The sequence below is a fragment of the Antechinus flavipes genome, chromosome 1, assembly GCF_016432865.1.
Source record: "Antechinus flavipes isolate AdamAnt ecotype Samford, QLD, Australia chromosome 1, AdamAnt_v2, whole genome shotgun sequence".
Taxonomy (NCBI): Eukaryota; Metazoa; Chordata; class Mammalia; order Dasyuromorphia; family Dasyuridae; genus Antechinus; species Antechinus flavipes.
In genome coordinates, this window is record NC_067398.1 from 300,750,266 (window position 1) to 300,762,716 (window position 12,451).

General features: G+C 36.7%; 1 protein-coding gene across 2 annotated transcripts in view; it reads left to right on the top strand.

Annotated features, from left to right (window-relative positions):
• EMP2 (epithelial membrane protein 2) overlaps positions 1-306 on the top strand; it is a 45,317-nt gene extending 45,011 nt beyond the window's left edge. For both annotated transcript variants that reach the window (XM_051963430.1, XM_051963437.1), the window contains exon 5: positions 69-306. In XM_051963430.1, coding sequence (XP_051819390.1) covers positions 69-253 — 185 coding nt within the window. In that variant the 3' untranslated portion in view covers positions 254-306. The remainder of the gene's footprint in view (positions 1-68) is intronic.
• Positions 307-12,451: the final 12,145 nt, after the last annotated feature.

Consider the following 12,451-nt stretch of genomic DNA (forward strand, 5'->3'; position numbering starts at 1 on the left):
CATTTAGTTATAGAGCATAAATTTTTTTTCCCAGCAATTTATTTCCTTCTTTGTTTTTCCCCCCACAGGCCTTTGTGTTATGATTGCTGCATCAATTTACACAAACCAATATGAAGAAATCCATAAGGACAAAAAGTTTTACGAAGATATAACTCAAGGGAAATACGGCTATTCCTTCATCTTGGCCTGGGTTGCATTTGCCTTTACTTTGATCAGTGGCATAATGTACCTAATACTGAGAAAGCGTAAATAAAACCCCGGGAGCTAACTTTCCATTATTATAGTAGAAAACCCAAATTTCAATAACCAATTTGTATATAATCTTTTTTTTTGGTTTTGTAGTAAAAAATATTGTTTTCTTTGAAAAGTGAAAGAAAAAAGGAAAAAAAAAGTTTTGCATCCTTAGTATCTGATAGAAAGACTATGAAAAGGAACAGGCAGTATTCTGGAACACTTGGCCACCCAAGAGATTGAATGAGACAAAGCTAACAATCTGATTTCCTCAGCATGATGTTTCTTAACCCGACTGTGCCTGTGACTAGATGCAATCAGATACTAACAAATCCCTTTCCTTTCCTCATCCAACAGGGCTCATGTACAATATATATGACAAGTCAATGCTGTCCTTTTCTCTGACAAGGTTCCTGTCCTCATATGACTTGGTACGGGCCGTAGAGGTAGAAAGAAGAATCAGAGAGGTTAGGGAGAAAGCAGCAACAGCAGCAACAACAAAAACCAAAGAATGAAGGCCAGATGACACCTTTAGCACTCATAGTCATAGTAGAAATTTGTGAAGGCCAGTGTTGGTTGGGTTGTCGTGTGTGTGTGTGTGTGTGTGTGTGTGTGTGTGTGTGTGTGTGTCTGCTAACCATAAGGTTCAAGTTGGTCCTGTGGTGGCTTGTGAATTTGTACAGTAAAATGCAATGGCTCTTGCTGGGAAAACCACTTGCTTTGAAAAAAGTTAGCCTTGATTTCTGCAGACCCTTGAGTGAGGATTCTCTCATTTTCATGCTAGTTGTGCAAAGCAGCCTCAAGAACTTACCAACAAGGTCATCACCTTAGCAAGTGGGGGTGGGAGAGCGGAATAGCCCTCAGATGAGAACCAGTGGGCAGCTGGCTAGTCTGGCTGGTGGTCACTTCTCTCCCCCAACCCTTGGCCATCCTAACTCCAAATGTCAACTCAACAACTCAGCAGGAGCTCGCTTTCTCTTAACTTCCTCGGTTTGGGGCCTGAAGGCTTTCCTTTAGAAGCTTTCTGAGTTCATTTATCTTCCCCATCCTTGGTCCCCCAAGGAAATAGCATCCAAGGCTGATGTGATTGAAAGGACCTCTTCAAAGATGGAGATGGAGCACCTGAGGTATTGCTCCCTCTACTGGTCATCTATGAGAAGAGCAGGCTCCTCCCCAACTGACTCCCTCTGGAAAGGTATTACAAAAAAGCCTTCCACCATGATGTGTTGTACAAGTCCAAACCCTCATAGAGCCAAGGGTTGGAAGCTTCCCTTCCCTTCTCATCTCACCTCTCTCCCCACTCCCATCCCTGGGTGGCTAATTAAGAAAATAGCTAAAATGACAAGTTTGGTACATCCCTTGGGATCCCTGCCTGATCTGCCCTATGGCAAGCATCTTGAACAGCTAAAAAATTATCAGTGGAAGATAAGAGGAAAAAAAGCAGCAGGTTGCCCAAATCCAGGAGCTGGACATCATTCCCTAAATAACATACGACCAGCTGTCCTTCAGTCTCCTCAGTGGATAAATCCAAAGACTCTGTGTATTTTTAAATGCTACTGCACATATTTAGATGAGCCTAAATATAGTTGCCTTTGACTCACTCCAATGGCATTTAGTAAGCCTCGTACTGTATTTGATGCACACATATAATACTTTACATGAAATTCCATCGAAGATTTCGTGTTCTTGATAACAGATGAGTAGGTTAGTGGCAGGGGTGGGGTAGGGGTTGTTTTGTTTTGGGGTTTTTAATATTTATATATAAATAATGTTAGTTTTGTGGTGTGACTTAAGACACCAGGAAATCCCCAAATGAGCCTAGGCCTTTACCTGTGTGGCAGTTTCCTTTTTTTTTTTTTTTTTTAAAGAAGGTGTGTATATGTATCCACATATATGTGTGTGTGTGTGGATGTCTGTGTGCCTGTGTATGTGCATTTCTCTCTTACTCAGGACTTGAGAGGAGGTGTTTTTCTAACCTCACCATATTCTGACATTGGTCTGTCTCGTTACACCATGTATGTTATTTAAATGTAGCTTTTTGTAGTTTCCATTTTGCTCAATGTAATGGTGATCTCTACACAGTCAGACCGACACAGAAGGAGGTGGGAAAAGAATAGCTTAGCTGTCCATACACCTCACATTTGGGCAGGAATGGGACCCTATCTCACTAAATTACTTAAGGAAAAGGGGTAAAATCATAGTGGACTTACAAGCTGCCCAGCTGTCCAATGCCAGGAGAATCACAGCTTTTGTAGTTGGAAGAATGTTGTTTGTAGATGGATTTATGGAATTATGAAAGGATTCATGTGGGAAAATAAGGCTAAAGGACTCACTAAGCTTTCTTAGGGTTACAAATGGCATCTCTATAATAGTTAGGGGTTGAAATAGTTTTTTAGTGGGGTATTGAACATCTTAAATACAGTCTGAAAATTACTGGGTGTATTTGGCAGTGTTGCAGTACTCTATGAATGTTCACATAGTAATAGGATGGCAAGTTCCTTGAGATAGGAAGCAAACTTTCCCCCCAAAATGCAATGATTGACATTTGTGAGGGTTAGAGCAAGACAATAGTATTAAAAGTGAGGAATTTGACTCACTTGTGATGTAAAGATAAAAGGAAGGGGGAAAAATGAGAAAATAGAAAATAAAATGTTCCACTGGGCAGGATTAGTGGTTATTCCTTGATATTAATTACCAAATTATTCTTATCAACTCAAATGGAAAACTAGCACCAACCCTGAAGGAACTATGAATTTTGTTAGCTATTGAAACTCCAGTATGAAACTCCACAATTTGCCTGTGACTTAATAGAAAATTAATAAGGACTTGGTTGAAAAACACAGTGGTTAAGTGGCTTTTCTAGAGACATATGTTGTCACAGAAAGGATCTGACTTTAGGCCCAGCATTCTAACCACGACGCCAGACTGTCTCTATAAAGTGAATATTAGGACCAACAAAACAAAAACTTCTATTATGATAAAAATCAAGTTTGAGAAAATATGATTTGTGCATTGTATAATCCTTTTTAGGAAGTACTGTAATTCTATTTTTTAGAAGTGACCAGATGGAGACCAGCAGCTGGTTTTTTAAAATCTGCATTAAACCACTGTGAGTTTCCCCCACTCCTTTTGAAATAGCTTAAGAAATTTCTAAATTATTGGCCAGAGTAGGTCAATGTACATAGGTATTCAACAATGGAAAGATCTGAGATGCTTGTGTAGACATCAATATATCTTCATGCTATAGGATTGCTGTTTCACGCAGGTATACAAACCCTGGTGGAAAGAAAGAACTCCCATGATATGGGATAATAACTCCAGAATTAGCTGAATGAAGAGAATTTTTTGACACCCAAGTTCCTGTTTGCTTATGCTGTTTTAAACACACAATAGTCTAGATTTAAGATGGATAATAATTAAAACCGCCTGGATGGGGATCACTGAACTAATTCACAATAATGGTTACTTAAAAAGAACAAGTTGTAAAATTTTGTATATTGGGGGTGATGGTGATGTGGGAAGTGCTGGGGGTAAAAGCATAGGGGCTGAATTAGATGATTAGTGTCAGAACAAATGTGATTTTAGGATTAGCTAGGTTCTTTCTACTTAATGTGCCTTTTAAAATATTCCATTTTCTATGTTTTATATAATCTGAAGCTATACATGAAAATAAAGTTTAAACAATGTGGTCAAGAGCAAAAGACTAATATCTACCAATGGTAAGAATGTCTTAGGGGGAGGAGGGGTGATTAAAATGCCGTGAACCATTAATATAGTTGTTCTTGTTTGGTTCTGTCCAACTCTCTGTGATCCCACTTGGGGTTTTCTTGACAAAAATACTAGAGTGGTTTGCCATTTTTTTTCCTCCAGCTCATCTCATAGACAAGGAAACTGAGGCAAACAGGGTTGACTAACTTGTGCAGGATCACACATCTAGTGTCTGAAACAATATTTGAACTCAGGAAAAAATTAGTTTTCCATTTTCTCCAGATCCAGCACTCTATCCATTGTGCCAACTAGCTGCCCCTATTAATATGTAAGCCATAGTTATTTCTGGGACTCCATTGGAATAAAATTGTCATATATAATCTTGCAATAAGACACCTGTTAGAAAGAGAAACATAGTTTTAAAAAAATGGAGGGTGGCAGGGGGATAGGAAAACCTACATGAAGCTAAATAATGTAAAACTGAATTTATATGGCATTGGGTTAACTGGAAATTTCTTCTTCTTCTTCTTCTTCTTCTTCTTCTTCTTCTTCTTCTTCTGCTTCTGCTTCTGCTTCTGCTTCTGCTTCTGCTTCTGCTTCTGCTTCTGCTTCTGCTTCTGCTTCTGCTTCTGCTTCTGCTTCAGCAGTTGGGGTCAAGTGACTTGCCCAGGGTCACATAACTAGGAAGTATTAAGTGTTTGAGACTAGATTTGAGCTCAGGTCCTCCTGACTTCAGGGCTGGTACTCTATCCATTACACCACCTAGCTGCCCCTCCAGAAATTTCTAATAACTGGTACAACAGAATAATATACTTTCATTTAAATTCAACTGAGTTCAGCAAAAATTAAAACTAACAATTAAATAACTCTACCCCACTTGAAGAGCTAGAAATTAGAGATAAAAATCTATAATTACACTTTTGTTGAAGCCCTTTCAAAAGTATTTTTCCCCCTTAATCATCACTTCTCCTGCTAATAAATATTTACCTGTTTTGTTTTCTTCTGTAACAAATATTCCTGCCTCCTCCTTGAAAAACAAAACAAAAGAAAAGGGCTTGGCAAAGTGTAGAGAAAACATAAAATTTACATTTATCAGTTGCCACAGCAATCATCTTAGATCCAACTGCTTTCTGATGTGGACTTTCTTCTTTTAAAGAGACCACTTTAAGGTACCGCATTGCATTATGGGGATAATTTAAGGAATTTTCAAAGATAATTTGGGCTATCTTTGTTTGTTTATTTGTTTTTCTTTATGCTGACTTTCAAACCCAATCCTTTTAAGACATACATCTCAGGGGCAGCTAATTGGTGCAGTGGATAGAGCATCAGCCCTGAAGTCAGGAGGATCTGAGTTCAAATCTGTAACTTAGTCACTTAACACCTCCTAGCTGTGTGACCCAGAGCAAGTCATCTAACCCCAATTGCCTCAGGGGGGAAAAAAGGATATACATTTCTATCAAAACCCCATTATGCTTTGGCATGGTCATCCCGTTGTATATGTGAGGAGTATGTGTTTCCATATAAAATATTTAGGATATGTACCCCCACATGGTTTGTCTAAATGAGGCTTGAGGGAGACATTGCTAGTTATGATCTGAGGCCTGGACCATTCTTGATTAGAATGAGAAGAGAACCATCTTGAGAGCAAGCTGTCACAGAACATTGCCAGACTGCTTGCTCATTTCCCCCAGCCCTCTAGAGAGGATTAGCAATTATGACTACTGTCCTGGGATTCTCCAGAAATAGGCCATTAAGCTTTGAACTTTTGTCAGGGATGATTCAATTTAGTTCAACAAACATTTATTAAACATGACTGTGCAAGGCTCTGGCAGATTCTTGGGGAATCATAAATAGGATGACATTTGATTTCAAAAATTTGAGGGTATAAGTCTGGATCTAAACAAGATTTTTTAAGTCATCTTCTTAGAATAATTCCAAGTTAACTTTCAATAATAGTTGGACCAATTCACAGCTCCACCAACAGTGTGTTAAGGTCCCAATTTCCTTCCAACATTTATGATTTTTGTTTTTTATCATCTTTGCCAGACTAGTGGATCTATGCTAGAATCAAAGAGTTGTTTTGATTTGCACTTTTATTATTACTACTTTGGAGCAGTTATCTTAAAATGGTGCCTTTTAATAAACACTAGTCATGTGACTCCATTAGAATATGATATATATATATATTAAACTTTTTTGCTTTTCTATAAAAATAGTATATTCTTCTATAAGAATAACTTAATAACAATGAGACACTGCATAATAAAAAAAATCTAAACTCTTCTTCTTAGGAAGTCTCCCAGATAGACTATTAACAGATTTAGAAGAGGAGTCTTTAACTGGGACCCATAGATACCTGAAGAATCTGTGGATAGATTTCAGGGAGGTCTGTGGACTTGGATAAAGGAAGAATGATTTTTTAATATTTTTATATAATATATAATTTTATATATATTATATAATCATTTTATGCATTAAAAAAGATTATTTTGAGGACACCAAATTAACAAAAGTGTCTATGACATAAAAATGGTTAAGAACTCTGGTCTCAGCATGGGAGTTTAGGATACATACAACTTGAGTACTCTCTTGAGCAAAGGAGTGTAACAACATGGCTTTTGTGAGATGGTTTACTCACATTTCCCATAGGGCTGATCATCTACTATGGCAGCGGAAACCCTGGGGTCAAGATCATCCATTGTTTGGGAGCCTGAAACTCAGGATCCAGTGTACAGTGGAATTTGGGAGAATTGGTACTTCCCCATCTTGGTTTTGATAGCAATGGTTGATCTTGCCTAAGTCATCATATGGAAAGGAAGAATTCATAGAACTGGCATCCAGCTTGAGCCAGGAGCTTACCACCATCACACATCTCCACATACTTTCCCCTCTAACCTTGACTATCATTGATTTCACTGTTGTGTCATGATACTTTCTCTCTCCAGCTACTAGTCCACCAGAAAGTGGTAGCTGCTGTGTGGGAATATATATATATGTATACTACTTACTACCACCCATTGATATAGGGAGATGTTTTGATTTTTTTTTCCATTTTATAGATGAAAACACTTTGATTTCTTCATGTCAAATGATTTGTCCAAGGTGACACACAACTAGTAAGTATATAAGGTGGGATTCAAGTTCCAGAGTTCTTGAATCTAAATTCAGTTCCCTATCTGTTGGGCCATGCTGCCTTTCTAACAGAAAGAGACATGATAGCATATATTTATATTCCTTCCTTGAGTCCACTGAGGACTTCCACATTTGATTTCTACTTCTACTAGGAAAGTAGTTTGGGGGCAGTAAAAGACTTGGAAATCATTGAATCCTATCTCACATTTTACTGACTAGGAAACTAAGACAAAAAGAGGCTAAGTCATGGAAATATATTTTCCATCACTGCACATGTATAACCTATATCAAATTGCCTACCTTCTCAATAGGGGAAGGGTAGAGAGAATTTGGAGCTCAAAAAAATTTTTAAAAACCAAATGTTCAAAATTGTTTTTACATATAATTGGGGGAAAATAAAATATTAAGATAAAAAATTTTAAAATAACATAAAAAAGAGAGAGGTCAAGTGACTTGCCCAGAGTATATAGCTGGTAAACATCTGAGGAAGCATTTGAAACTTGGGACTTCTTGATTTTAAGTCTAGCTAGCTCAAATTGGATACATTGTACTCCCACCCCTAGCTGACCCATATCAGCTGCATTTTTGGTTGCTCCACTAAAAATGACAACCTAATTCTTCCCAATGATCCATCCCAGGGTACCACTTTAGCATTAGTGTTCGATATTTGTTTGGGAATCTTTGGTTTCTGAAAATCTACCTGCCTTTCCTGATCTAAACTCCCTAGACCTCATTTTTATCATCTCATAAAATGGGAATTATGACACTTTCATTACCTTGTGAGAATACTTTCTGAACTTTTTATCGATATAGAAGTTCGAGTTATTCTTCTACAGCAGATCCTGGATACACAGACTACTAATGCTGACAGATGACCTGTTAACTCCTGCAGTAAATAGTTCATTAACTCATGATTTTCTGCCACCTAGTGGTAGAATGCAAAACATCTGACTTCGACTGGCGTCCATTCGTGGGATCACAGATTGAGAACTAGAAAAATTAGGGACCATCTAGTCCAAATCCTTCATTTTGCAGAAAAGGAAACTGAGACTCAGAGAGATTAAATAGTTGTCCAAGCTCACCCAGTAAGGTGTCAGAGCCGAGATTAAAACAAAGACCATTTGACTCCAAAACTCTTGCTCTTTCCACTATACCATACTGGTACCAATCCCATCATATCCAATTACTGTTACATCTACTTTCATAACATATCTTGTATGTGCTCACTTCTCTCCTTAGACACTACCACCATCCTTGTGTGGGCTCTCATCACCACATGCCTAAAACATTAAGGGTCTCCCTCCTGCAGGTCTTCCTCCCTCCATACTGTGGCGGCCATTGCCCACTGTTTTGACTTCTGTCTTGCCCCTAAATTCTGATAACTCTGGAGGAGCGAGTGAGGCTGGATAGACTTTGCACAGCTCTGACTCACTTAGATCCAGCTCCCTTGTAAGTTAAGACATTACCCTCCTGGTGATAAATAACAACTGGTACTGAGCAGTACCAGGAGAGTAATGAGGCTTTACATCTCTTTTACTTATTTACTTTTTGAGATTAGTATTTTGTCTTTATTCATGTACCTTAAAGAGACTCTGAGCACAGAGTTCTTCTTCTTCTTCTTCTTCTTCTTCTTCTTCTTCTTCTTCTTCTTCTTCTTCTTCTTCTTTCTCCTCCTCCTCCTCTTCCTCCTCCTCCTCCTCCTCCTCCTTTTCCTTTTCCTCTTCTTTCTCCTCTTCCTCCTCCTCCTCTTTCTTCTTTTGTGCTCACTTCTCTTTCTTTCTTCTCTTCTTCTTCTTCTTCTTCTTCTCTTCTTCTTCTTCTTCTTCTTCTTCTTCTTCTTCTTCTTCTTCTTCTTCTTCTTCTTCTTCTTCTTCTTCCATTCTTGTCTCAGCTTTTCCTATTCTTTCCTCCTTTCCTGGATTTCTAACAGATAGTCCTCTTTCAAAGGCAGTCCTTCTCTACACATGTGTTGATCCCATCCCTTCCTCTCTGCCCTAGAGCATTGCATAATCAGTCCCTAGTCCCAATTTTCAACTCCTTATCTACTTGTTCTTCCCATTATTTTTTTTAAATTTTATTATATTTTAATTTAAAGTTTTGAGTCCCAAATTCTACCCCTTTCTCTCTCTGTCTCCTATCTCCCAGAAAAGGTAAGCAATCAAATATAGGTTATATATGTGCAAATAGATAAAACAGTTCCATATTGGTCATTATATACAAAAAGACTGTAATAAAAGAAAAATGGGAAAAAAAGATATGAAAGTGAAAATAGCATTATATTCAATCAATATCAGTTCTTTCTCTGAAGATGGATAGAATGCTTCATCAATTTTTGAGATTATCTTGGATCATTGTATTTCTTTTTTTAATTATTTAATTAAAAAAACAGAATAAGAAAAAAAGAAAAACAGAATGGGAATACAAAACAAAATGAAACAAAACAAAAGAGAACATTGTTAAGTGCCCAGCAGAACAGCAGGGAGGATTTAAATATATAACAACAAATCACCAGATCAATAAAGTATATATATATTAGTAGTACTCTATTACTAATAAAATAGTGAATATGATTTCACTAATCAATTCATGAATGTCTATCTTTTCTTTTGTTCACTGATATTCATCATTTTTACTTTATTATTTTTTCCCCTTTTCAAACCATCACCCCCAAATTGTAAATAAAGAATATATATATATATGTATAGACATAGATATAGATATAGGTATAGATACACATACACATTCACATACAGAGAGTTATCTTTCCTATTCCTGATGACCCTGTGCTTTAATTCTGCTCCTAACTTGCTTTGATATTACTTAACCTCTCCAAAGCTATGAATCCCTCCTTTGCCTTCTTCTCTCATCCTTTGCTTCTCAGTCTGCCCATCCCACCTTGCCCCCCTTATTTCTTTATAGATTTTGGAGGGTGCTATACCCTTCATGGTATATTTATAGTGTTGCCTATTTAACCCCCCATGTGAGTAGATCTTTAGAACTATGAACCCTCCTCCCCCCTCTAATGTCTCCGTGTTTATTCTTCCCCTGTACCTCATTTGTATAACATAATTACCATTTTTACCTTAATTCTAGCCCAATCTTTCTTTTGAGCTGCCCTATTGTTGATGTCAATCTTAAACATATGCTATTTCCCATGTAAAAAGAAAACATTAACAATTTGTCAGTGTTGAGTTCCTTGAAGTTGATCTTTGATATTGACTCATATATTAAATTTTCTATTACGTTTGGATTTGGTTGATAGAAAGTCCTGGAAATCTAAAAGTTCATAAAATGTTAATTTTTTTCATCTAATATTATAGATAATTTTGCTGGGTGTGATAATTCTGACTACAAGCCTACTTCTTTTGATTGTTGGTAGATATGATTCCAGGACCTGCCATCTTTTATTGTGGTTGCTGATATATACAATTTTAATTGTAGTAGTAGCATATTTGAATTATTTTTTTCTTGTTACTTGCAAAATTTTCTCTTTGATCTGCGGGTTTTGAAATTTGGCAATCAGGTTCCTATGTGTTTTCCACAAAGGATCTCATTGAGATAGTGATGGGTGGATTTTTTCTATTTCTACTTTCCTTCATATTCTATTACTCCAGAAACTTTTTCTTGGATTATTTCTTGCAATATTGTATTAAGGTCTTTTTTTAGGTCACAATTTTCAGGCAGTCCAATTATTCATATATTTTTTCTTCTTGATCTGTTTTTCAGATCTGTCATTTTTCTCATAAGACATTTCACATTCTATTCCATTTTTTCATTTTTTAAAATCTGTTTTTGTTATTTCTTGGTCTTTCATAGCTTCACTGGCTTCCCCTTGCCCAATTCTGATTTTCAGAGAGTTATTTTTGTCTTTGTTTAATTGATTAATTTTTTTCTTCATAATTTTCTTGTTTTTCTTGGATAATTTTTATTTTTCTTTCTTTTTTTAAAGTTTTCCCTCAATGTCTCTCATTTGATTTTTAAATTTATAATTTTTTATTTCTTTTATTTCTTTAATTTCTTTAAATTCTCTCTGAGCAAGGAGCCATTTCATATTATTCTTTGGGGTATATTTTTTTTTTACTTCAGTGTCCTTTGAAGATGAACTCTGGTCTTCCCCATTCCCAAAGGAAGTTTCTATAGTGCTGCTGCTCTTCTTCTTCTTCTTCTTCTTCTTCTTCTTCCTCCTCCTCCTCCTCCTCTTCCTCTTCCTCCTCCTTCTCCTCCTCCTCCTCCTCCTCCTCCTCTTGATGTCCTTCAGATCAACACCAAATCATATCTCTGAACTGCTTTTGGAATGACATAAACCACAAATATTTGGATTATAACAAATTTTCAACAGAAGATATTTTGGAAGAACTTCAGAAAAGGTCTGTTTCAATTGGTACAGAGGAAGAGGTCAAGCACAGACTAGCAGAGACCTGGGGTGGTGTGGGTCCCTCGAGCTGGGAATATCAAGAGGAATCTACAGCAGTATTGGCCACTATGTCCTGGTTGCAACCCAGTAGATAATCCGATTAGCTGTAAGATAGCAGTACAAAAAGCAAATAGTGAGCCCCTGAACCCCAGAATATCACAGGATTTGTGCATGCCCATCTAGTACCAGAAGTTAGTCAGCAATGACCCAGCACAGCCACTGTTGCCTGTAGAGGAAGCTTGAACAATCTTGTCTTTGATCTAAAAGCAGATCTCAACCTTTTAAAAAAATGAGCAAAAAAGCAAAAGGAACTCTGACCAGAGATAGTTTTTATGGAGAAAGAGAAGAACAGATTTCAAACCCTAAGGACACTAAAAGCAGAACATCTCCAGACAAAACCTCAAAGGGTGATATGAATTGGTACCTATCTCACAAGACTCTCTTGGAAGAATTCAAAAAGGATCTTAAAAGAGGTAGAAAATAATAAAGAAAAGAAATGAGAACTTTGTGAGAAGGTTTAGAAAAGAAAACACTGAAATTATCTGAAGAAAACTCCTTAAAAATAAACTTAGTGAAATGGGAAAAGCAAATAACTCCTTACAAAATAGATTTGATGAAATGGAAAAAGAAAACAACTCCTTGAAAAACAGAATTTGTGAAATGGGGAAAAAATCCATTGAAGAAAACAACTCATTTAAAAATTCAATTAGCTAAATATAAAAGGTAACTGAAAAAAATTCACTAAAAATTAGAACTGAACAAATGGAAACGAATGACTCAATGAAACAAGTCCCCATTCCCAAACCAAGTTTCTATAGTGCTGCTGCTCTTCTTCTTCTTTATCCCTTTATATGGGATAAGAATCAGTCAAACAAAACAAAAAAAAAAAAAAAAGAAAAAGAAAAAAGAAAAATAGAAGAAAATGTAAAATACCTCTTGGGAAAAACAAATGACCTGGAAAATAGA